Below are 26,693 nucleotides of genomic sequence, written 5' to 3' on the forward strand. Positions count from 1 at the left end.
GGAGATGGGACTAGAGTGAAGGTTCACAGCACAGCCTCCACTGCCTGGATTTCAGGATCATGCTGGTCCAGAATTAAGGATAAAATTTCCCTTTCCACCTTTATTCCCAAACCAGAATTTCCTGATCTCTCTTTGTCCAAACGAGCCCTTTCAGCTTGGAGACTTCAGCACAGGAAGGTCTGGGGAGGTTGGTTTTCTTCTGTCCCTGCTTTGCATGGGACGATGTTGGGCTCTGCAGCCAGGGACGGCAGAATGAGCTGCAGGGGGGTCTCAGCGCCACCAAACAGCCTCGGGTTTAATTTTAAAAACGCTTTCTCTGCATTTATATGTATTTACATGCTTTAAAGCATTGAACAAAATGAAATTATCTATGATAAATGCGATAATCGCACCAGAGTGGCACACACCAATGATGCAGGAAGTGATGTGCCATTTCCAGCTTCAGCACCAGGAGGCACCAGGGCATCGCGTTCATCCCTCCCAACCGTGGGCAACGTTGTTGGGAGACGGTGGCAATTAACACATCCGGAATTGTGAGTTTTCCCCTTTTTTTAGATTTTTGCTGAGCCAATACATTGGAAGAATTGCCCCTCTGTGGGTTTGCTCGCGGCAGGGATAAAGCCCGGGCGTTTCAGCACAACCATGAGCCGGCTGAGGAGCAGCATCTTTTAAGGGCCAGACTCTCATCGGGGCTGGGCGGCGCCCATGGTGCAGGTCAGGGCAGTGACAGCCCCGGCAGCAGGGAAAACGCCCTTTTAGTCAGGGTTCAGGTCCTGCCTGCCCTCCCTCCCCTGTGCCGGCCTGTGCTGCTCATTCGTTTCCTGGTCACTCTCAAACTTCATCTGGTTCTTGAACAGCTGGAGGTAAAAGAGAGATTTATTTTTTTTCTCTTGAGAACTAGCACCAGATTCTTACACTTGTTTGAATGTGTGAGGGTTCTGATGAACAATGGCTTTTGGAGTTGTTCTTTTCTAAAATGTCTTGATTTTTACTACAGGCCAGAGAAACCTGAGAATGCAAAAAGTGAATGGACTCCTCATTCTATGCAGTTTTGCAGCATATAGAATAATTTTTTCAGTACAAAAGAGCTTCCAACTCACTCTGCAAGTTTAAGGTCCTAGAAACAAATACGTGGAGAGATACCACTTAAACAGACCCAACCTGGAGAAATTAAGTTTTTTCAGGGGGCTGCCCTACTCTGGACTTTGATAATTCAGTGGCACCTTTCCCATTCTATAGCACCATCTTTTGAGGAGGCTCCCAGGAAAATACAGTCAGTTAATTACAGCCCACCAGTTCCTGTGATGAAAAGCAACAGAAGACCTACTTCCAGTAAGAAGATTCATCAAGAGGAAAGTGACCTGACTGCTCTGTCCTGGATTTCTCCAGAAGTGCTGTGGGAGCTCATGACAGAAATTGTTCTGGTGCTTTGCATTCCTGCAGGGGTCCTGGGTTTGTGTCTCTGGGCTTACATGAGCTGGATGTAGTCTGCAAGAAGTGTTGGTGGCAGTTCTGTCAGGCAGATGGGACATCTGGGTTGTATCAAAAAACTTCAAGTTGGACTCCTAGACAAATGGTGAATTCTTCCTTTTCTCCAAGAAAGCCCCTAGGGAGGAAAGAGACTCAAGGTGTATGTAGCCACTGACTTCATGGGAGCCAGCTGTTTCATCCCTCTATGCATCCAGTTCCCTTTTGATTTCAGTGAAATTTGACCAGAACAGAGAAGGAGGTTCAGCCATGTCCTTGGGAGCAGGGAAGATGTCCCATGTGCTCCTCTTCCCTGTGGCAGGTACTGCAGAGCTTCCCTCTGTCTCCCAGTCTGCTGTGTTCTCCAGGGCTGATGAACCCCAGCACAGCAGGAAAATCCTGGGCTGTGCCCACTGCTCAGTGCAACACAGGAGAGACTGAGTAAGAACCACTGATGGAACATTTCTTCTCTCATTTGAAGGACTTCAGTGGAATCTGCATCTAAAAATGGGTGAGCAGCCGCAGAGATTTCTTTGGCAATCTGTCCATCTCGAAGGCTGTGTCCCCAGCCCTGCTGCAGCTCCTGCCTGGTGGCAAAGCAAACTCAGCTGGTCTGGTATGGCCTCATTACACTGGATGAGGCTTTGTATGAAACTGTCAACATCAAACAAGGATGGATTGTAAACATAAAAAGGACTGGTATGCAAAGATAGGATAACTAGCCATGTACCATCTGCTGGATTTCAGATTGGTGCTGGATTAAAGGTAGTTTTTATTCTAATCTAGTCACTTAACTACTCTTCACACATTTTTGTCTCTCCTCTCTGAGAGTACACAAAGGACTCTATGGGCCAACCATAGAGTCACACCAACAGTTCTATGGCTGTTAGCAAATTGGCTATATGTAGTAAAACTGTGATCAATCTATTACGAGTTTGAAAGGTTCCATGTGGCATTTAAACTGAAAATCACTTTAGGTATTATAAGTACTTATTGCTATAGTAACACCTTTGGAAATAAATCGGCATTATCTACACTGGTTTTAAATATTAAGGTGTTTTATGGTATACGATTATTACACTGAGTTAGTTTTACACCTACCTTTTAGGTGAAGGAGACAGCACAAGCAGAATCTCTGTGAACTGATTAGTAGCCAGATGTTAAACCTTGTTTAGGACACGACCATTTCATGGGGCAGAGACTGTCCTCATGTGATGTGTCTCCTCTGCACTGCAATACAACAGTGGTGCTTGAACTCCAGAGCAAGCAGGGGAATTCGCTACTGAGAGGAGATCTAAGACTGATGACTTTTAAGGCGGCTCCCTGCAAGCTGCCTTCTTTCTGAGACCAGAGGGAGAGAATCACTGATGGATCAGGAGAAACATGTAAATGCTGTCTAAGCACAATAGATTGATCCTGGGAATTAGAGCAGGCAGCTCTGCTCCTGTGCTTCTTGCCACAGCTCTCCAACCCCTTAATTACAATGGACTTCCTGTAGCTAATGCTGCTGTCCTGAGCACCTGCCATGAAAAGCCAGCCCAGCGGAGGCCAGGCTCGAGCCTCCCGTGTTAAACCTCCTAGGAGGCAGGTTTAACATGGAGCTTGCAGCAAATCCCAAGTGATGCATGGTGTGTCTCTGTATCACCACAGAGGCAAGCTAAACACTCTGCAAGAAGCCAGGAGTGCTTTGTTGCCAGTCTGCTCCAGCAGAGGAGCAGCCTTGACAGAAGCCCCTTTGGGGTCACCTCGGTTGTGGTGGCACTGGCTCTGCCACGGATCTGCCCACAGGGAAGTGATGCAGATGGATGTTTGAGGAGGTGCCCTGTCACTGAGTGAGTGAGAAAGAAAATACACAAGCTGCTTTTGGTTTGTGCTTGGTATAACCTAGGTGAGATCAGCCAGGAAAGTGTTTTTCCTTGGACAACCTGGTGGAGAAAGCTGTGCGTCAGGAGTGCTTTGATGGCAGCTTGGTTCCTCCTGACCACCTGCTCACTCCCATTCATTTGGCCATTTTGTGGCAGCAGTATGAACCCTAACTCCTAAAGCTCCTAAGCCAACTGGGCTTTCCCCTGATCCTTTCGATCCCTGAAACCTGTGCATCTGTAAGTGAAGGAGTTAACCATTCTAGGCATTTCTGTTTGTTTTATCCAGGAAATTGAAATGTACTAAAAGGTATTGATTTTTCTCAGAATCAATGCCTGATTTACTGTTTTGCCTGGAAACTTGTTCAATTTGCTGGCTCCCAGCCACAGCTGCTGCTGTTTTGTATGGGATTCAGTGGGACGTTCCTAACCTGAGCAGAATGGATCATTCACAGGGACCTTCTGCTTCAGCTACCCTGTTTATACGTACACAGGATTTCCCATGCTCACTGTTTCCTTGAGTATATGAATATCTAACAAAAACACAGACCCAACTCTACATTCATCACTTGGAAAGCACAAGTGGTGGTGCTGGTGTGGACAGTGGTGACATCTCACCAGGGGTCCAGGGGATCTCCTTTCTGTGATCCCCCAGACATTTCCAGGCTTAACATCCAAACAAGATCATTCAAGATGGACTTCCAAAGAGCTTCTGTCAAATAACCAAAAGGAAGAGGTTTTCCTACCCATTAGGCCAAGGGGTTAGTGGTTTTGCAAACAGTTATATTTGTGGAGGGGAAAACCCCCAACCTATAAGAAACTAATAGAGGAAACCACCCAACTGGTTGCACTGTGACTATTTTAATGAAAGAGAGTGGCAGCACCTGGAAAACTGGAGCTGTGAGCTCATTTCTATTTCCTGGGTGGATCTGATGTAAAACTATGGCTTTGCAGAAGTCAGGATGGGCTCCCGAAGTCAGGCCATGCTGGGCAGGGTAGTCCCACGTTTTGGCTGAGGATGGCCCTGGGACACAAGGCAGCTGTCAGAGAGACAGGGCACCTCTCACCTTAAGCACAGTTCTCCCCCTAAGAGGTGCCTTAGCTCTGCTCCACCTCCGTGGTGTCTCCTGACCCACTGCAGAGGCTGAGCTCTCACAGCACCTCCATGAAGCATCAGTCCACAGGGAAATCAGCCTGGGCCTCCCTTCAAATGAAGACAATATGCTCAGACTATGCAAAATGTGAGTTTGAAGCTGCGGATACTCTATTCAGAGCTGTCTTTGAGCAGAGGGATGGCAGCAGATGTCTGGCCAAGGCAGAAGGGGACACACCGGCACAGCACTGAGCTCCAGGGGGCTCCTGGGGGCACTTACAAATGCTTTGAAGTATTTAGAAGACAATAATGAATTAACACGGTCTCTTTGCCACACACACTTCAGATTAATCTAATTTTCTTTAATACAGTGCCTGGCATGGTGGATAAAGGAGCAGCAGCAGCAGATGGAACATGTCTTCAGTAAATAGTTTGATACTGCCCCGCACTCTGTTCTCATACACAAAACACTGTCAGTGCAGACTGACGTTAATTGATATGAGGTAGGTGCAAAACTTGCTTGGCAAGAAGAGAAGTGTTAGAAAAGCCCTCTTGGGCTTAGCTTTATTTGATATTTTCATTCATGGTTTGAATGATGAGATATAAGGTAGCTAGTAAAGGTTGCAGATGCTGCCTCCAGGCATCCTCATGGACAGGACTAAAATCCAAAATGAGTATGAGAAACTGGAGGATGGATTCAAAAATCAATAGACAAATGGAAAATGAGTCTAGTACAAATTGCTTCTTTTAGGGATGAGAAGTGAGTTGCACATGTGAGAACAGGAGCATAAAGGCAGAGCAGAACCTGTGAGGCTGAGGCCCAAATGCATCCTAGACTGTTCCTGGCACTGTGGGTATGGTGATGGTGTGGACAGTAGTGACATCTCCCCAGGGCTGCTGGGAATCTCCTTTCTGTGATCCCCCAGACCTTGGCAGGAGCATCCTCTGCAGCTGAGCGGGCTGTGTGCTTAAGCACAACATAAGGATTCAGACAAACTAACTCATTATCCTCGGAAATGCTACTGCAGGCTATTGGCAGAGGTACTGGAATTATCAGTTAGGATTTTTAAGACTTTTAGACAGATCCCAGAGTATATTTGAATATATTTGAGTATACTGAGTTGTTGAAGGGGCTGGGGTACATGACTGCTTATGTTACTGCAGCCTTACCACGCCATGCTGCTGCCAATGGTGCATCTCTTCTGGAATTTTTTTCTTATAATTTGCTTGGGCCAAATGTCATTGTAAAGATTAGGACAGGAAAAGTGAATGAAGTGAAGATTTTTTAAAATTTTTTTTTCTTTTTTTTTTTGGTGGGTGTTGGCAGGCCTACTGCTTGCATTTTATGGTCTGCTCTGGTCTCTTCTCTCCCTGCCACCCCAAAAAGTTTATATTTGACCTGGTAATTGGCTGAAGAAGAGCAAGAAGGAAGGTAAAAGGTACAGCAGTGTTTCTGCACATGGAACAATTACAGAGATCCAAGCTGCTCAGCTGGAAAGAGATTACTCAAGTGCTCTAGGACAGAGCCTGTCTCTCTCTTTGACCTGGAGAAGGTGAGAGATGATTCTCACTGCTTCTCCTGCTGCAAGCAGCAAAGGTGTCCATTGTAGGGGATGGGAATGAAGCTGAAGGAAGGCATTTTTCTTACTGCTTGTGACTGAATCAGGCACCCCACTGTGTAGTAGAAGTTTAAATGGTTAATGGAAGTTTAAACACAACAGCAGAGACGTATGAGGGAAGAACATGGGTTGCTGGAGACAACCACAACTCTTGCCTCTGCCTTGAGCTGCAGAGAGCTGGGGGCTGTGGACCCTGCTGGGGCCACCTTGCCATGTAATGTGTGGCTGATAATCCTCTTTTTCTACACATCTGCTGTAGGTCACTACTGGAGACAGGATCACAGGCTGGTCTCTGCCTCAACTAACCTGCTTATGTGAAAGCCTGAGGCTTATTTCTGCTTCTCCACAGAAAAGTGAACTAGTACTTCAGAAAAAACTCTGTGTTCCCCCAAATAATGCACTTGTACAATAGAATTCAAAACAGTTTCCCCTTGGGCTAATTACTTGAGTTTGCTTAGTGGCAAGTTTGGTGGACCTGTTTCCAAAATGAAGATCCTGAAGATTTGATTTTGCCCCTAAATCAGTAGCTAGGCTCTCTCCACCTGGCTTCACCCTGGCCAGTTGATACTGAGAAATACTTTTATTTCCAGAAAGCTGACAGACATGTGCAGGTCACTGCTGTGCCTTGTGAGATCTATGAATGAGGACTTGCACAACAGCCTGAAAAGGACTGAGTGAGCAGGACCACAGCTCAGCCTCAGCTGGCTTGGGAGAGCCAAGGATGGAGCACAGGCCATCTGAGAAGGTCCTTGTCGCTCACTGCAGGCTGTTGTGGGCCGGGCTGGCTGCCACTCCCCTTGAGCTGCTCTCACACGTCCTTTTCTAAATCTGGTGCTTTCCTGGTGACCTGCTTTGCTCCGGGTTAGCAGAGGGCATTTCTCTTCCACAGACCATGTCCCATGTCTGAAAAATGCTGCAGGTTTGGACTGAAATGTGATGCAGTTCTGGCACCCTGTGCCAGCACAGGGTCCTGGGCTGGAAGGGAGATGTGCATTGCCTGGCTGGTGCTTTTCAGCCTCTGCTGCCTCAGTGAGAGAGATGGGTATCCGTATGTTCCCGCTCCTGCTACTTTCTAAACCCCAGGAAATGCCATTTGGACCCTCAGCATCTGCACTTAAAAATAAACAACCAGAGGAAGAATAGAAGTCCAAAAAAATTTCTTAATTTATTGTAAATTCTCCTTTCATCTGTGCTGCAATTCCAGTGTTCTGCACATTAATAAATATACATTTGTTAAAAAAACCAAACAAACTTCCAGTGTCTAATCTGCCATAAAGCTTTTAAAAAGTCATAAAAATAGGTTTAATTTTTTTGTCATTAATACAACTGACCCTCATTTACTGCAACAATTCTGATCAAAATAAAAACTACCTACATCTCACTGGGACAAAATATACATACACAGATGTAAGAACAACTAGCATGGGTTATACACAATGCCTGAGCACACAGCCAAGTGCCAGACCCTTAAAACATTCAAAATTTTTTTCTGTCAGAAAATGTCACACAGTATGTTGCATAATTTTTAAAGGAACAGCATCCTTCCTCCCTCTCCCCTTCCAAAGGCTTCCTTGATACTTTTGAAAATGCATAGAAATATAATGAAACCAAGATTACAGTATACTGTTTTTCATCTTTTCCTCAACTCCTGCATTTTATTTAGTCTGATTTTCTATTTCTTCCCTTTCACACACACATTTGCACAAACAATAGCCAGGATTTCCCCAAAAGGGCTGCTGTGGTGAGCAGGGAGCTCCTGAAAGCCTTACTGGCAGAGCAGGCACAGCCACACCATTGTCATCCTTGGAGTCACATATTCCCACCATGAGGAGCCACCGGCTGAGCTCTGCCTAACACTGTTGGATGCAAACTTTTTCACATCTTATTCTTCCTTTTCTTTGTAAACATTGCAGGAAGGTGAAGACAGCAGACAGGTCACGCTTAACTTTCTGATACTTGTGAAACCAGCACATTTTGTGGGAAACATGAAACCTTAAGCCTTCCATGTGCTTTTTGAAACACCAGGAAGGCCAGGGTTTTGTCAAAGAGCTGGACAGTGAAATCTGGACATCTTTAAAGTCTTGTATTTCTGCTTTGATTAGATGTGCTGAATCCAGTGAGAAGAGAGAGAGAAAAAAAAAATACTGCACCTGAGGCAGAACTTGCCCATGGAAGGAGGGCCCTCTCCCTGGGACATGCAGAGTGCTGGTTTGTTGCAGAGCCTGACCAAGGTAAAAACCTACCATACAACCACACCACTTAATTTTCTTGTTCTTGGTAAGGGAAATACTGATTTGACTTCTTCCAGACAAGGACAGAGTTGAAACCTTACACAAAGATATGTGTCCTGAAGTTCAGTTCCTGAACACTTCAATGCACTTGTGAGAAGAGATCAAACTATCAAAAAAATGCAGAAAACAAATTTTTGTGGGTTTTAGAAGAGGTTATGAGAAAAAGATACTGCGCCCTAAAAGTGTTCCAAAATCTGTTAACAAAACTTATAAATTACACTCATGGATTTTGATGTAACCTTTACTGTATTACTTTGAAAACTGCATCGTGTCTGAAGGTGGCTTTCAGGCAAACCTCAGTTACTTATCAAACGCCAAATTCAAGTAAAATTGTGCAATGTTCATATAAAAAATATCAAAACATCTTTTTAATTGATTTCCTATTATCAAATTAAGAAGATCAGTATAAATGTAAAATATACAAAGGAACTTTTTCTTTAGCAACACCATACAAAATATATAAAAGTATCTACACTTTTTATATATATATAAAGGATTTTTTTTTCTTAAGACGACGTGTCCGTAGGGGGGTGGATAGAGATGCTGGCATAGAAACCAAAGGACACTTGTTGGGATATTCCTCCTGGAGCCCAGCAGCCTCAAGGGTTCACACTGCAGCCATCAAAACTCCACAAGAGACACGTCCTAGTGCTTGTCTTCAGGCTGATGGATTGCCTTATTGTAGGTCCTCTAGGATAACAATGTTTTTCCTTGGTTCTCCCCTGCAAAAAGCAACCCCTGCAGCACTGTCTGCACCGTGCACAGATATCCATCCAACACAGGGCATCCCTGTGGCCATTTCCGTGTTTTCGGCATGGGTTCCTGCGGGAGGAGCGTACCACACAGTGCCCTTATTGCAAGTGCAGCCGGGCACTGTGTCTGCGCCAGGAGCAGTCAGGAGTCTGCCAGAACGTGAAACCACGTGGGAATCGATGCCCACCTCATCCTCCTCACCATCTGGCCTCTCTGATGAAGTCCGAGGCGGGCAGGCCGCGACGCCGTGGCGAGGAGTCAGAACCATGCAGAGGGGATCACAATTTCCTGATGGTTCAAATTGAAGTTTCATTACTGCCTCTGTTAGTGAGAAGAAGTGATCATGCAGGCTTAGGGTTAAACAGGTACAGGCAAACTGCTCTACCCAAACCCACCTAATCCTTTTCAGCAAGGGCTCATGCCCTGTGAAGTTACCATGCCTTGCCAAACCAATGCTTGCAAGGGGGATGCTGTCTTGGAGGGGAAGACCACCTGAGAGAAACAGTTCCAGGTAGTACACAAGAGAAATGCTTTAGAGGAAGTTCTACAGAGAGTCTGTATTTGGCTAATGCTTCGCTGAGGATGCAAGGTTCACATACAGATCTCACAAGCTGTCAGAAGCCTGGTGTATCAGACAGACTCGTGCAGTCTGCTGCCAACAGCAGAGCTTTCCATTATGCCAAAGGTGCACAGATAACACAGTTGCTTAGTGCAAGCTGGCCAGTTATTCCCCAGTAATGACTGTGTTACCTGGTAGCAGCAGGTAGTTATGGCTTATTCAAAACATCTGTGTTTCCTGGCTAACCAGGATCTATTTCATCAGCCGACTCCCAGCAATCCAAAGATGTGCTTTTATAGTGAGCTGGGAATGGTCTGTGCACCCAGACAACAGGTATATTTAAAACCTGGTGAGATAGTGCCAGAGTTAATAGCTGGGTGAGAAATTTTCTCTTGGTTTGGTGAAAGAATAAGACTATTATTCATGTTAATAAAAAATGAGACTATATGAATAAAATGCTTGCATAGACTTTACATATGGCTATTGTCTTAATTTGAAATGCAAGAATTATGATGAGTAATGAGGTTTCTGAGAATTCCCTTTGGCTGAGAGCTTGCTCAGCCTTTTGTTTATATTTGATTTAGTTTACAATGATAAATTCACACGCTGATTGCCAATTTAGGATTGGTAGCTTGGTTTTTCTCTCCAGCCTTGGTATCTCCTGCCTCAGCCATAGTTTCCCTCTGCCCTCTGAGACATGGACACTCAGACCGTGTTCCCCACAGCCTTGTCCCTTTCCCCAGCAAAGCCCCGGCAGGGTGGCAGGGCAGAGTGAGGCTGCTCCCGTCCAAGTGTGCCAGTACCACATCAGCCTGCCAGTTCAGAGCATGCCAGGGTGACCCAGTAGCAGGTCTCTGTCCTGGCACCTTGCCTGTGATACCTGTTTTGGCCTTCTCACGACTGAAACACCATGGCCTGGGGACATGGTGTGGGCAAACCATCAAGACGGTTATTGGTGAAGGACTCTGGGCAATCACCAGAGGAAATTTTTGCTCATGTGTGAGTCTGGGATTGGAAAGTGAAGGGAGAGACCGTAGGAGGTCAGCCAGGGCATCCCAATACGACACTTACTCTGAGTCTGAGGTGTCAGCATGTCCTGTTCCCACGTGGAGGTTCATGGCCATGCCATTGAGCTGGTCTCGAGACTGCTCCCTCCGAACATTTTTTACTGTTACCCCCAAGTCTGAAGGAGAGCGGACCCCCTCATTTGTCCCTAGGGAAGTAGTCCTGGATGAGATTGTGCTCTGATTGTAATCCGACAGCTTTTCCCGCAAACGATTCTTCATATTCTTATCCACCAGTGGGGGAGGGTAGGTAACTTTATTTTTTAAGATGCCTGTTAAGGGAAAGAGGGAATAATAAAATTTTTAAGTGTATCAGTAATTTCATTTATCAAGCTGAGCGCATGTAAGATGTTACATTCTCTATTTCTTACTAAGACTTCTAGTTTGGCACATTATTTCATAACCAAAAGATCAGACTGCAGCAACTACCCACTAGCTTCCCATGGTGTATCTGGCTACACAGGTTGGAGCCATTTGGAAAGTGTTCCCTGACAGAGCTACCTTTTAAACTAATTAATGCTCATTAACCCTCCGGTCTCCCAATCCAGCTGTGAGGCTGGGTTGGCTGTGTTACCTTTCCTCTGCTCCGGCTGCTGGTTATTCTGGTGGGCCAGAGGTCTGTTCTCCTTCTGCTGCCCTTCGTTCTCCTTGTCCTGTGGTGCTTCATTGCTGTGGTTCACCTGGTTTTCCCTGTGAAGCTCTACGTTGACCTTGGTCTCTACTTTGAGCTTTTGTTTCCTGCCGGGGTCCTCGCCATCGCTGGCTGATACGCACTCTGTGGGCCAATAGGGTTTCACATGATTGGGAAGGGTATCAACTGCAATGCAAAAAAACACTAGCTCGAAAACCACTTTTGGTATGTTCTCTCAACCACTGCCTGGCATCTGTGGCTGGAGAGGAGCTGTGTGACAAACCAGAGCAATCTTTCAGTTGCTCCTTGATGGACTGCACTGCCCTCAGGGTGCATTAAACCCCCAAAAATATCACCTGGTAGGATGACAGGGTGTCCAAACCCTTCCCAGAGCAAGGTTGCCAGCTCCATTATGGAGAACTGTGAGGCAAACCTGCCTTCTCAGCTCTCCAGGGTCAGAGATCCTTCCTTGGGGAAGTTGGTTTCTGAAGGCTGAGGGTATGCAAGGCACCCTGTGTTGTATCTTTGAAGAGCCTCTGCACACAGCCTGGATGTTTGTCATTCAAAGTTGCCTTTCACTAGGACAGTATCAACAATGTTTAGAAATGCCTGCACCCTGTCACACAGAAATTATATTAATGGTCAATGATTTCCAACTCTTTAGGTCCAGGACCTCCCCAACACCACTGGATACACATGCCTTTATTGTATGAGGAGAGGCAGACATTTCCTCCCTGTGCCTGCAAAACAAGTGGCTTCTTTCTCCTCTTCTTCATGAGATATTGCTGGCTTGGTAATGCCATGTCCAAATGCTTTGGGGACCTGCCTGCAAAGCTCACTCTGTTTTAGGGTGTTCAGCATCCAGTACTCAGTTACCCCTGTGAACAAGCCTTTGGAAGAAGAAAGGTCTCTAAGCTGGAAACAAGGATCTCTACCAAAGCAAGGTGCAGAGGTAGAGATGCTGCCTCAGCCGCATGGTAGTGTGGCAAATGCATCCCATCTAATCCAAAGCTACTTTAGCGCACCACTGCCCTCCCCTCGCACTGGGAGTACCTTTGGGTGTGCTGTGGAGTGGGCCATGTTCATTGTTTTTGGAAGTAGATGTGTTCCACTTCTTCTCCATCTCGAGTCCATCTTCCTCGCTGTCCGATGAATGGGAGGAGGCGTAAGAACTGCTGTGTTCATCGAGGGACAGCTCGCTGTCAGAGTCTGAATCGTGCTCTGCAAAGGTGAAACACAGTGATGGAAGTGTAAATAGGAGCTGAACAGATCTATCTGACAAATGCACAAGGAGGAAGGAAAGGCAGGCATCTGTTTCAGGCCGTGCCAGGAATGAGCTCTTACATCTGTAAGTGTACCTAGGATAAATGCAGAGGGACTGCAGCACAACCACTGGGAAGCACAACCACTCGGCTCAGCTAGTGGGCAGGATGTGCAGGACAGAGTGGGAGCACATTTTTCCCTATTTAACATGCAGAACAGTAACTCTATTGGATATCAATGAACACAACACACAGGCAAAATAAGATACCTAGAAATACCAAGAATCTGAAATGCACTTCACTTAAAAACTGCTACAAGGCAACAAAATTGAATGTCAAGACCAAAATGAAAGGAAATCAGACAAGAGGCGCTTCTTATTTTTTTTGTACAAACTGCAGACAAGTAAAGGAGAATATTGCCTCAAGGTCTCAAGCATTAAAATTTCTCCAACTAAAAATCAAGTGCAACAGTACATAATTTGTGAGAAAGAAAGGGGACTCCATAAACTGTCAACAGCTGTGACAGCATCAGATAAAAATTAAACCGTCACAAGCAGCAGATATATGATATTTCCATTCCAGGATTTCCTTGTAAGGCAGCCATTGCACAGCTTGTTATGCCAACAGCATAATCAGAATGAGAACATCTAATTATTGTAATTATTCCTGTTACAGAAGACTTCGGAAAAGTGCTGAGAAGGAGAAGGTGCACAAATGGGTCAAAGCATTTAGAAATGATTCTTACCATTGGATTTGGACGGGTTCCTATGAAAAATGGAGGAATCTGCTTCAGTCTGACCAGCCCTTGCTTGACTTGAGGATCCACTGAGTTTATGAGCAGCCTCATCCCTTTGAGAAGAAAAACAGCGGACAACTTTCTTGGTCACTTTACTTAACAACAAGGCAGACATGCAGACAGCTTCAGGGGATGCCAGCCAGCCTGTGCTTGACTGTCCAGTGGTCACTTTACAGTGAGACAAAGGTTATCCTGATGTAGCTATCTGCCTTGTGCCACATGAATCACACTCTGAAAAACCCTAAAGCTAATGAGCTAAACTGTGCTCCTTGAGACACATCTGAATTGCAACAGGCAAGCAGCATAGCCCATATAGGTAACCTCACTCTTAGGTTAACCTCTGCACTCCCAGAACCCTGCCCCAAAGACACATGCAACAGAAAATGCACCAAAGAAAATGACAGTCACATGAAACAGAACTGTTAAGACATAAACCAAGTAGCATTTGAACCAGATTTCTGGTTTCCACAAGAGCAATAAAAAAGGGAAAGGCAAGCACCTGAAAGCCATGCACCTGCCACCGGATTACCTGAGAATATAAGCAAGGTAGCTATTGTGGCTCTTGGCTGACCTGACGGTGCTTTCTAGGGAGACAGTGGATTCCCCCATAGTTGTGCGATACATGTTTGGCTCTTCTATATATGTGTTGTTACAGTTCAGAGATCGCTGAAGGGGAAAAAAAAAGACATAAAGCATTAGTGAATGATCCTTCCAGAAGCTCATGCTACCCACAAATGTACGAAGTTTCAAAGAACCAAATGGGTTTTGAAACCAGGGAAAATAATTATTTTCTCTCAAAGGTTTAAATTAAAATAATAATCAAAACTTTTGAGAGAGGCCATCAGTAATCTTTGTAGAAGTCACTGAAAGCAATAATTCAGTTCACTTATTACAGGCAAGCCACCTATAAGTTTATTTTAGGTAACTTCTACCAGCAAAAAGGATGGTTTTTCTCCCAATGCTTTTTTCTTACAGTTAATAATGTAGCTCTTGTTGCAGTGGAATCATCTGGAAGAGGTTTCTTTCCAGTTAAAGTGTTCTTCAAGTGCTTTCTGACTTCTTTGTTAAATACGCAGTGGAAGAAGAAAATGAACAGCCCCTGGATAATTTTAGAGAGAGGAAAATGTAAATGATTCACTACTACCACATTGTAAATATGGATACTGGAGAACACCCATTCTGAAACAACCCCTGAATTCTAGTTTGTAGTCCATGATGGTGTATTTCAAAAGCAATAACTATTTCCTTTCTTTGACTGAAATGGCATTGACTGATCTCCTAGCACTTCTTCATAATTTGATTCCAAGTTCAAAAGTGCATTAAAGGGAAAATATACACAAAGATGTGTTTCTCCAGAATTTACAGAGCACAGCTTGATTTGGGAAGAAATCCAAAGGGAACCTCAATGTCCCACTAGAAAACACTGCAGGAATTTTAGAATTTGGGATTTTAGAGCTTTTACACAGATGATGAGAAAAAATCAATAGCAGCACATGAAAAATATCACAGCCTTTAGTGAAAGCCTCTGGAAATGGGCAACTTCTGTGAAAGGAGCCCTTAATACTGTGTCTAAGAGAATTTTAGAAAGCCTTGTGAGATGTGAAGATGGACTGGGGGCAGAGAGGTCCCAACTTCTGTCATCTAAGTTCCTTGGTTAAGCAATACCTCTGATGGGAAAATCAGTGAAGTCCCCAGGGCTGGGCAGTTGCTGGCTGCCAGGAACACACATTAACAGCTTTTGCTGGGGGCAGGGCACACACATGTGTCTGCCTTCAGATGTATTTGCTCTGAGGGAATTAATGCAGCTGCCAAATGGTTACCAACTTTGGTTGGACATACAGTATGGAAAAGCCAATACTCATGAAGTTGCAGCTGTACCAACATCATAAGAAGCCTGAATTTCATTATTTCGGCCAAAGCAATTGACTTAGAGTAACTTTAAACTTCAAGCTCACTTTCTAAACATTCGATCAAATGTGATCTTAGCTGGCACTAGCACTTTGGGATTATTCATTAATAAAATTCACATAAATGTCTCTTTAAAAATACAAGTTCAAAGAAAGCAGTGATGTGAAATGTCACATACCACTGTGCCTCTCTGGGCAAGTTTGGAGAATTCCAGCTGCTGACCTTTGTCCCTCTCATCAGGTTTATGTTTAATTTAATTTTAGTTTAGATTTGTGGAAACCTGGTTTTACAGCCAGAGTAGGTGCATTTATTTCAGAGCACACCAGTTGCAGTGGCAAAATAACCTTGCTCCAAGCTGACCTATCTGCTGTGCTTCCAGGGCACTGACAGCCATCTCCAAAGGAGACTCATCAGACATTTTTTTGTCTGTGGCTGCAAGTTGTATCTGTTGTGCTGCAGCTGAAAGAGTGTCCTACAGTAGCTGTTTTAATACTGCAGGCACTTGAGAGGACAGTTACTGCCATCCTTGGTCACATTCAAATTGTGACCGACATGAAGCTCTGTGACTACTTCCATGCCAGGTCTCCTACAAATAACTCTTTTCTGCATCTTTATTCAACAATTGTGTAAACTGGGACAGGCAACCCAGGAAAACCCTAATACAACTCGCATTGTATTTGAAAATCATTACTTGTCTCATTTTTTTAATTTGTGAAAGCCTTGAACCTGGAGCCATCGACTCTGGGTGTTATATAACAGTCTCTTGTTTGTGCTAGCAACAGAATGACTTAACAATGAGCACACAGAACACAGTAACAATGACTTTGTCTCTAGAAAGACAGAGGTATAACTGTCTACTCTCACAGGTTACTACAGTAGTGCACTTATCTTTAGAATGACTAAAAGCAAGAGATGTAATTACTCAGAATTATAGTTTTGGTGAAAAAAACCCCACTCTTTGAGAAAAGAAAGCAAAAATTGCACTTGAGATCTCTGATTTTCTTAAGTTAGCTCATGTTGAGCAGGTTTTTGGAGGTCTGGGTGCAAGCAGTGTGCTCACCAAGGTCTGCCACAGACAAGATGCCTTCCAACTTACCTGCAGGCAGCTGAAAATGGCAAAGAGATAGTGAAATGTCATGACGTCGCTGTTGACCGCCATGAGCCCCAGGAGCCACGTGGCGCTGATAAGCAGCAGGAGCAGGAATGCTGTCCGCAGCACAGAGCTGTAAAGCAAACACAGATGGACATTTGCAGTGTGAGGGCACACAAGAGATACACTTCTCCCTGTGGGTGGTGTTATGTGCCCAACAACTTGGCAATTGGAAAAGCCCCTTGGGAAAATTAGGGCAGTGTTCACCAGGTCCCAGTTTCCAACTCTCTCACAGCAATACTCCACAGCTTAGAATATTCATGTTAAAAACGTGATTTCTTTTCAAGTTCATTTCCAAGACTTTCTTCAAACACATCTGACTGTTTTCCAAGCCCTTGCTGCTCAGCCTTGATGATTCTGAGGAGCACATCTGGGCAGTAAATGGCCATGTCCATCTCATTTCAGTTTGTCAACCTCACTCTCACAATCCTTCCCAACATTACTACCCAAGGTTTTGAATCAAGGTCACTCAGGGCATATTTGTTTTCTTAAAAATACAATTTCCACAGTAACTTTCAAAAGACAGAAACAAATACAGTAGCAGAAGTTTTATATTATGAGTAAAATTGCTGCCATTAGGTAGCAATTATACTCCTTGGTTTAGGGAGATTTGGATGTCATCCTCAAACCCTGGATGTTAATGGGGTCAGGGTAGGGTTCAGAGTACCACAAAGCTGACAGCTGCATGGAAACTGGGGCTGGAAAGGGCATGCCAAGGGGAGCACGGCACTGCACCAGCATTGCTCCTTCCACATTTTATTAACTGGACCACCCATGTTGCTGGGGAGCTCACCCTCAGATTCTAGTTTTCATTAAGTTTAGTGTTAGGGTTCAGAGAACCACAAAGACTACAGCTCCAGAGACACCAGGGCTGGAAAAGCCATGCCAATGTGTACACAGCACCCTACAGCCAGAACTGAAAAAGGGAACGAGAAGCAGCCATTTGAAATCTCATACAAAAAACCCAAGGGGCTGTCTTGCCACTAGATAATCACATTTGGGTTCACAGGTAAATCCTGAGCTTTGGGCAAAACAGATGTTAATGAGAACAGGCTGCCACAACAGCTCAGGAAGGTGGCAGGTTGCAGCGTGCGATGCTGCTCATCCCGTGGAGTGTGGGATGCAGGCAGGCTGGCCCTCAGCACGGGAATGTCAGTGGGTCTCTGCCATAACACAGCTGGTAACCCAGACACTTGAGAGGGGAGACCTATCTGAGCCATGGACAAGAACAGGGAGACCCAGACTGATGTCCACCTGGGCATGCTATAGGCAGAGGTGAAGTGACAGTGTAGTAGAGAGTATAATGAGAGATCTGGAAGGACTGCAATGATACCATCTGGAGGCTAGATCTTTCCCTTCTCCTTTCTCCTGCCTACACCTGGTGGTGCAGAGCACCTTGGTGGAGGCTTTACAGGACCTCCAAGGGAACCCCAAGAGTGGGTGGGGTGAAGCAGCTCCAATTGCCTTTACCAACACTCTCCTCCAAAAAACTTTTTTATTTCCTGCTTCAAAACTTGCTTTTAGGCAATTCTGTCTTTTATTATTTCTGGCCACAACTTCTACAGGTTTTTGAGCTCAAACTTACATGACTCCTGTTTTTTCAAATGAACGTTGCCTTCGTCTGCATGATGCTTTCATTGCTAGTATAAAGATGACAGTGTTTATCTGAAAGGGAAATTGAAATAACAGCATGGGTTCTTTCTGTACATTTGTTACAGCTCTATTTTCAATGACAATGCAATTTTTATCCTAAAACAGTTTGTGGTGCCAAGAATATTTTCCCTTCAACTTACAGGTCCCTAAATTCCAAGATTCACCTTGTTTCAAGGCAACATAGTCAAGGACATCCTGGCACTTGATCTGGATGAAACTCAGTAAGACAACCCTATGCAAAGATTCTTGAGTGAAAGATAAAAACTCGAGAATGGCTGTTGCTGTCCAAACCAGTGTTCACCTCAGCCCAGCACCTTGTTTCAGTTTGGTCAAACCAGAATTTAGGAGTATTTTCTAGCAGAGCATACAGTGATAATTACTCGGAATAAACCTCCAGTCTCCACTCATTTCCACGTCAACTGGGATGTACTAGGTTGGTGGTGCATTTATACTTAATCACTCGTAGTGAATATTCATGCTGAGAATTTGTCTTGTCATTCACTTTCCAAAACTGTGCAGAGATTTACCACTGCCATTGTCCTGTTTCTCGGAGTTTCTAACTTAAAATGCTGTGGAGAAATGATGCAGCTTCTCCTGTTTCTTCAGGATCTGCTGCCTCCTGCTACTGCTTGTGTTGGAAAGACGTTGAATGGTTGGGTCCACAACCATTTTCTCCAGACCAACCAAGGCTTCTCCTTCTCCCTTCTCTGCAGCTTTCTCTTCTCTAAGCTTAAGACTCCTAGTCCACTTGCTTGTTCTCCAGTGGGAGCTGTCCTATGTCTCTGATGACTCCTGACCATAACCTACACTGCTTCTAGGTCTACTTCATACTTTTTGAGATGAGGAGACCAGAACTGCATTTGGCATTCAAGGTAAGAGTCAAACCACAAATATTTATTTGAAGGCGGCCTTCAAATTATTGAAGGAGAAGCTCTAAGGGAGAAGTTAAACACCAGTCCGTTCTTTTAAATTCCTGAAAGTGGAAATATTTAATATTCCTTTAGGACTTCTGGATGAAGTGACTTGTTATGGCTTATTTTGTTGATTTGTTTAATAAGCTCACAGACCAACCCTTCGAAAATGGAACAAAGCAAATGTGAAATAGGTTTCTGGCCATATAGCCATTGCTCCACAAGCAATCTTTGTACTGGCAAGCAGCCCTCTGATTTCAAGAAGCTTAACTCATGTCTTACCTATTTAAACAAAAGATGCAAGCTCGAGTACATTTGCTTCAAATGTAAAGAATACAGCTGCTTTGCATGACTACTGTTTGACAAAACATATGAGAAAAGGTTGCAGGAAGAGACAGCTCTGGATGCCAACTCCCCCTACTTACAACAACAACCATTACGATGGGCCCAGCAAAACTCCAGATCAGGGTGTCATGAACAGAGAGCCAGCAGAAATCAGGATTCCCATAGCCTTGTGGATCCAGACCAACAGCAAGTCCTGTGTCACAAAATGGAGAAAAAGTAAATCAGAAAAGTGCTGCCTATAACCAAATGTAGTTTCAAATAAGCAAAATTATCATGGCAAAATTTATTCAGCCGGAAAGTCAGTGAAGGCAAAATCAAAGCAAATATTGAAATAAAACTTTTGTAAATCAAAAGCTTTTCACTGGTCATATCAAACAATACTTTGAGTTTTGCCAGCTAGAACAAAGTTCAGCTACATAAAAACTATAACAAATGCAAGTCCCAAATTAATTCTGTTTCAGCACAGTTTTACAGTCATTCTCACACAGTGTGAGCCTTGAGGGTGAGTGACATGAGGAATTTCAATAAGCCTGTGCAGCAGAATGAAATGAATCATAACTGAGGAGAAGTCTATGCTACGAAAAAAAAGGGCATTCTTAACTTGCTGTCACTAAAATAACATCAGAGACAAAGGAACCTGGGAACTTTGGGAGTTAACTGCTTGAGCTCAGGTGGGATTCATTTTGAACTGCCATCCCAGGTACCTCACCTTGCTTTCAGCATTGTCTGAAAGGGACTTAATGCCCCAAGGCAATTGAGTTAAAAACACATCTTTTAGTATTTTATTTTTCAAAACCTGGCCAATTTCAAGGGACTCTCTGAGCCCAACATTCATCTAGTGATTTACAGTGCTGTCTGACTTGGTGACCTACACCTTGCCCATGGTGATGGACTGGGATTGCTGCCTTTGACTTGCAAAATCATACAACCATAGAATCATTTAGGTTGGAAAAGACCTTCTGGATAAGATGTCCCCTGAGACCTCCTTTCTCCAGGCTAAACACCCCCAGCTGCCTCAGCTGCTCCTCATCAGACTTGTGCTCTACACCCTTCATCAGCTTCATTGTCCTTCTCTGGACACTCTCCAGCACCTCACTGTCTTCCTTGTAGTGAGGGGCCCAAAACTGAACTGATTTGCAGTGTGGCTTCACCAGTGCCGAGTACAGGGGGATGATCACAACATCCTTTTAGTCCTCCTGAGTTGTCTGCCTTTTCCTCCCTTTTTCCCTGGGTTCCAGCAAAAGCTCCCTGTTCAGCCAGACTGGTCTTACCCATTGGTTTGTCTTTTGCCATGTGGGGATAGCCTGCTCCTGTGCCTTTAGGATTTCCTGCTTGAGGAATGTTCAGCCATCCTGGACTCCTTTGCCCTTCATGACTGCCTCCCAAGAGACACTGTGAGTAAGCCTCTAAACAGGCCAAAGTCAGAGCCCTCTGGAAGTTCAAGGCGGAAGTTCTGCTGAATCCCCACCTTTCTTCTAAAAGAATTGAAAACTATAATTTTGTATCACTGTGTCCAAGACAATCTCCTGCCATCACATCACCCACCAGTCCTTCTCTGCTCACAATGAACAGGTCCAGCAAGGCATCTTCCTTTGCTTGCTCACTCATCAGCTGCATCAGGAAGTTCTCTTCCACACACTCCAGGAACCTCCTGGACTCTTTCTTCTGCTGAGTTGTATTCCCAGCAGACACCTGTTAAACTGAAGTCCCCCACAAGAACAAGGACTAGCGATGGTGAGACTTCTCCCAGCTGCTTATAGACTATTTCATCTGCCTCCTCATCCTGGTTGGATGGTCTATAACAAACTCTCACTGTGGTATCTGCCTTGTGGTCCTTCATGATGATTCTTACCCATAAAGACTTTTATCACCAACATCAAGCTCTAGACAGTCAAAACAACCCCTAACACAGATAACTGTTCCCATGGTTTCTAACACAGAAACACCTGTGTCTTTGCTGCCACATGGATCTCCAACCCCTGCCTCCACTGAGATGGCAGACAGAAGGACCTCGCTAGCATACTGCCCCACAAACACTGGCATTCTTCCCTCTGGTTGCCTCTAGTGAGCCTGGTTTTATCCCTTTCCTCTTTCAAACCTTGTTTAAAGCTCTTTTAATGAGCCCTGCTAATTCCTGTGCCAAGATCCTTTTCCCGCTTTGAGACAGGTGTACCGTGTCTGCAGAGATCTTCCTTCTTCAAGACACAGAAACTGATCCCTGTGAGGTTGGTGGCCAGTGACAGATGGCAGGTGGCTGCAGCATGTTGTCTGGGCATGGGAGGACCTATTGTGATGAGCATATGTCCTGTCTCAAGAGGTGGCCAAGGCTGACAGCAGAGCTGGTCTCTGCAAGGAGGGTCCATGTGCATTAATAGTCATCTTTTTTTGAATTGAAGCCTGAGTGCTTGGATGAAAAGACAGAGAAAGGGAAAGGTAGCTGCATTTCACTGTTGCTGCTTTGAACTGGCCCACAGCCAATATTCACATCTGGTACAGGCCTATGGTCTATGAAAACTAAACCGGCTATTTGGCAGACCAGTGGATATTGGATCTGTTTTCACTGAAATGTGGAATGAGATAGGACTAGTCTCCCTCCCTGCTCCCATTGGCTCTTCCACCACCCCCTTCAGCAGTTGCCATCCAGAAAGAATTAGCCATAAATGATTAAGGGACCATAAAGTATTTTATACAGATGTGATTCTATGGATACAGTCTGTTTCCCAGGACTGGATTTCCTCATTAATAGGACTCTGGCTCTATGAGTAACTGGCAGGCAGCAAAATTTTTTCACTCTCACAATCCTACCCTGAAGTTCTCCATAAAACAAATGAGGAAAATTGCAGTCTTCAGGTACATGGTTCAAATATTACTGCAGTCAACAACATGTGAAATATCACTCAGCCTGCACACTCAGTCTGCTAAGGGCAGCCAGGCTGCAGCATTTAATTGATGTGCCAAAATGTTTCTCAGTATTGCATTACATTGGCTTCATTCTGCCTTTGAGAAAAGTGTTACCTTGGTGACATTTGCAGGAACTGGGGCTGGTCCTATGGCCAAGAGTCCTGTGGGGATCAGCACCCATCCCAGGAGTGTGCCAAGGGTTGCAGGAGGGGCACGTTTTGACCCTTCTGAGCTCCTGAGGGCTCAGCAACCATGTGTGACTTGGGCAGCTGTGGGGCAGCCTTACCTCCCTCTGGGCTCATTGCTTTGCTTAGGATTTGAGAACTGCCAGTTTCTGAGCGATATTGGTTTTAGGGCTGCATAAGAACCTGTTTTAACACCAGCACTGCAGTCTCCATGGCAAAGCTGTTACTGCACACATATGTCAAGCAGCTAGTGTGCTGCCACAGAGACAGGCAAAACTGGGGGGGGGTCTTGCTGGGTGCCAAATCCAGCCCTTTGCTCCTCAGGCAAGGAAGTAATAAAATCCCTCTCCAAGATGGATCAATCTACACTTTAAAATCAGCAAGCTTAAAGCAATTTAAAATGTTCCACTATCACTCCCAATGGAGGACTATTCCAGATCCATACTCTTTTGATGACTGTAAGACTTCTTCCAACTTCTATTCTATTCTATTCTATTCTATTCTATTCTATTCTATTCTATTCTATTCTATTCTATTCTATTCTATTCTATTCTATTCTTGTTCATGGCAATTTGCATTTCTATGCTGTGATTAAATCTGGTTCTTCCCCGTTTGAGTGTTCCTCTGTAAACCTTTTACTAAGTTTTATCCCCCTCTAAAGGTCAAGGTTCCCTTCTGCAAGCAGCCTGCTCCTGCTCCCACCACAGATGTCTTAGGACCACTATGTCCCACTTGAAATGAATATCAGTTTGAGCACAGAAAGTAGAAAAAACAATATACAAAAAGCCACTGCTATTGTAGGTTTGGCTTTTTTCCCTCTCAGGATAGCTGTGATGAAGATGAAATAGTATTTATCTTTAAAATAAAAAAGTCCCCTGCCTGTCCCAAGACTAAAATTTCTTCCCATACCTAGACTATACCACTACTAAGAAAAATAAACAATCCTTCTCTCATAAAGCAATTTAAATAATGTTTAAGATTCATGTTATGAAGTTGGAACCTTTTTACTGTTTAGAAATTAAAATTTATAAAGAAGCTTATTTAAAATATGTATAGTAACAAGTTATCTAGAGGCAAGAAATCCTACATTGTGCAATTTATGATGAAACAATTTTCTCTTCAGATGATTTATAAGCCTGGAAGGGCAAACTAAAGGCTTCGTTTCCTTTATCCTTCATTTCACAAAATCCCCTGACTTTCTCAGTAATAGGGATCTGACTTTTCATTTAAACTGAACTGCAAATTCGGTAGAGTCAGAGATTAAATTGAAGGACACAACCTGGAAAGTTTTAAAAGTGCAAAATAGTTCCATATCACAGAGAGCAATATCTAAGTAGAAAAATTGTATGCTTGTGATATTTAGATTGCATAACACTGCTGTTGAGAGGGTCCAAATTAATTTAAATTTCAGGAGAGAAAGTAAACCTGAAGCAGAAACTCCTTCCAACAAAATTCTTCTAAAGATAATGAGTTTTGAAATGTAATTACTTTTTGTTATTTAATGATACTTCTTTTCTGCCAGAAATGATGCTGCCAAATATCTGATTGCACTTCAGTGTTCCTGAAAATACTGTAGTAATCCTGTATGTACTGATAAAAGTCACATAGGTCTGAAACCTTTCAGAAGTTCAAGGACAATTTCTATTTAAATGTCTGGGGTATGTCTAGAGTGACAGAACCTCCTGGGCTGTGCTTTCTACTATAAATTGATAGAAGTAGAAATTATTTAGGCACAAAGTGATATGGAAAAACTTACCAGCTCCCTGAAGAGAAAATTAAACTGTACCAGCCTATGCTGTGTTTTGGTATTACACCTTCTTAAAACACACAGAAAAAAAGAACAAGTATGTATTTTTAACTCTAACTTGTTCCATAATATTTTTGCAAGTGTACATGAGAGATAGCTATTTGTTTGATCTCAGAGACATCTAAAACTCTGCCATTGCTGACAGTATGTTATTATCTGTAAAAATAACACTAATTGCATGAAAGTTAATTGCCTGCCTATGATCTGATTTCCCATATGGAAACAGATACATGCTGAAACAGTTGAACCAAAAAACTCCACTCCAACTGTTCTGTGAAGCACAATTCCTGAGGAGCTGTCTGCCTGAATTAACACAGCGCTTGTGCTTACGGTAGCACTGGAAATGTCTGATGGCAAAAATAGGCACGATGAGGGCGGAGATGGATGTGCTCCTGTGGATCACTCTGGATTGGTTTAAAAGATTACTGCCTCCAGCTTTTCATTACTTTTCCTCAACTGGAAGTTACAACCTTTGTATCTGAAATTAAGTAAAAGGCAGCTTGAGTATTCCCAGCTTGGTTTTATGCCAAATGAAACAGAGCCGCTGAAATTCCCTTCAGGATGTATTTACTGCTGGTTGAGGGTAGGCAGTGGAAATATCCAGTGAAGGACAGTAATATCCTGTGGGCAGGACTGCTTCTGAAGCCACTGCAGTTACTTCTCTCAGTGAGTCCATATCTGGAGGTACCAGCACAGGGAAGGAAAATTCCTGAAAGCTACTGGCAAAGTTGTTGAAATAAAAGTACTGCTATTCCCAAGCAATGTTATCAAGTCCTGATTTAATGTGTGTCCCTGTTATTGCATAACCATTGATATCACTTCAGCTGGGGCAACAGACACTTGGTACACAGATCAGCCAAATTCGGGCTGACTTCTGGTAGATATGGCTTGGTGCTGCCCTGGTTCAGGAAAACACCATGGCTGTCTGGGATGGGGTAATTTCCCTGAACCTGGCCAGTGAAGATGGCAGGGAAACAAAGCTTTTTTGGGGTGGTTGAGGGTACCTGTTATGATGGCTGGAATGCCCCAGCCAACAACGTAGTAGAACCGCATGTGCCCGAAGTTGATGTTCCTGACTTCAGTCAGCATCCGGTAGATGTGGAGCTGCTCCACAAACATCCATGCGAAGGTGCTCATGTAGAAATAATGCAGGAGGATGGCAATCACGGTACACACAAACTGCAGAGGGAAAGGGCAGGGAAATTAGAGTTGCTCTTCTGAATCACAACCTGGTGAGTCACCAGTTCCCCCTGTGCAGCTAATGGCAAGTGTAATAAAAAGATTTTGGCAGAACAAATATACTGCCTTTAATAAGTTTTTCAGAGTTTAAGAAGAGCTGCTCATACTGTGAAAGATTTTTCTTTATTTAAAGTAAATTATGTTACCTGTTCTGAATCTGGTTTAGCTTCACCCTTATCAACCCAACACACTTTCAGTCACTGCCCTTGCCCTCTCTGTTCTGTGGCTAATTTCTCTGTGCATATTTGCTGCAAAGGTGAGGATTTGAGCTATTCTGACCAAAGTCCTTCTGCCTGCAAAAAGGGCAGGGCTGGCAGAGCTCCTGGCTCTTTCTCCTGGGACAGAGCAGGAGGTGAGGATGCTCCTCTGGAGGCTGAAGATCCTTTGCCCTGCCTGGTGTATGAGTCTCACCTGCACAATGCCACTACAGTGAATTCAACCATAGCATGTTTAACTGCATCAGCTAAACTGGTCTCACTGCAAAGCCCATAAATTGCTCCTGAGAACAGCCACCCTCAGCCCTGTGCTTACTCAGGGTCTTCCATTGCCACATCAACAGCCATTCTATGGGGTTTTCTGACACTACATTCTTTCCAGAGAGAAAAGGAAGCATGCTATAGTTTGGTACAGTTTTCTTTTGTTTTAAAGTAGACTATATTTTTTGTTTTATTAGTAGATAAAAAACTACAAAGCAACTCTTCTCATATTTGACAGAGGTGGGGGAAATGTGTGAGAAGATCCTAGGTCTTCAGTTTAGGACCTGTCCCTGAGAAAGTTCCTTCTCAGAAAACTTCAGTTTTGGGGACAGTAAGTCATGAAGCTTCAGGCAAGGAAAAGTGAACATGCTGAACATGAGCTACAGATGATGTGTGGAAGAAATCCACCCTTTCTTTGAGAAATTTCTTACTAGCTAAGTGAAATGTCACAAATAGACAAACTTTGGCAGGATCTTATAATCCAACATAAAGTCAGCCAACTATTATGCCCCTATGTGTCTGTCACAGATCTGAAATTATCTATTCCAGCTACATCTCCTCTTCTGGGACTCTTTCTCAAAAAAAAAAAAAAATTGAGAAGCAAAAGCATGGATGCATCCATGGGGTAAGGCTGTGGCCATCTCTTTTTCCTTGCACTCTGCCCTTCAGTGATGAACCCCGAAGACCTTGCACATCTGTACGTCATCAAGTCATGGAGGAT

General features: G+C 44.0%; 1 protein-coding gene across 6 annotated transcripts in view; it reads right to left on the bottom strand.

Annotated features, from left to right (window-relative positions):
- Positions 1 to 7,184: 7,184 nt before the first annotated feature.
- The window catches only part of CELSR1 (cadherin EGF LAG seven-pass G-type receptor 1), a 167,427-nt gene continuing 147,918 nt past the window's right edge, over positions 7,185 to 26,693 (bottom strand). For 2 of the 6 annotated variants that reach the window (XM_068995343.1, XM_068995382.1), the window contains exons 25-35: positions 25,262 to 25,436; positions 19,445 to 19,557; positions 18,041 to 18,120; positions 16,402 to 16,528; positions 14,371 to 14,496; positions 13,927 to 14,063; positions 13,347 to 13,450; positions 12,393 to 12,560; positions 11,283 to 11,525; positions 10,716 to 10,980; positions 7,185 to 9,406 (exon numbers count right to left, since the gene is read on the bottom strand). In XM_068995343.1, coding sequence (XP_068851444.1) covers positions 9,382 to 9,406; positions 10,716 to 10,980; positions 11,283 to 11,525; positions 12,393 to 12,560; positions 13,347 to 13,450; positions 13,927 to 14,063; positions 14,371 to 14,496; positions 16,402 to 16,528; positions 18,041 to 18,120; positions 19,445 to 19,557; positions 25,262 to 25,436 — 1,563 coding nt within the window. In that variant the 3' untranslated portion in view covers positions 7,185 to 9,381. Of the gene's footprint in view, positions 9,407 to 10,711; positions 10,981 to 11,282; positions 11,526 to 12,392; positions 12,561 to 13,346; positions 13,451 to 13,926; positions 14,064 to 14,370; positions 14,497 to 16,401; positions 16,529 to 18,040; positions 18,121 to 19,444; positions 19,558 to 25,261; positions 25,437 to 26,693 lie in introns of those variants that run through there. The other 4 variants (XM_068995367.1, XM_068995358.1, XM_068995352.1 and 1 more) reach the window with 4 other exon arrangements.

Source organism: Aphelocoma coerulescens, chromosome 1A (assembly GCF_041296385.1).
Source record: "Aphelocoma coerulescens isolate FSJ_1873_10779 chromosome 1A, UR_Acoe_1.0, whole genome shotgun sequence".
NCBI classification, from domain to species: domain Eukaryota; kingdom Metazoa; phylum Chordata; class Aves; order Passeriformes; family Corvidae; genus Aphelocoma; species Aphelocoma coerulescens.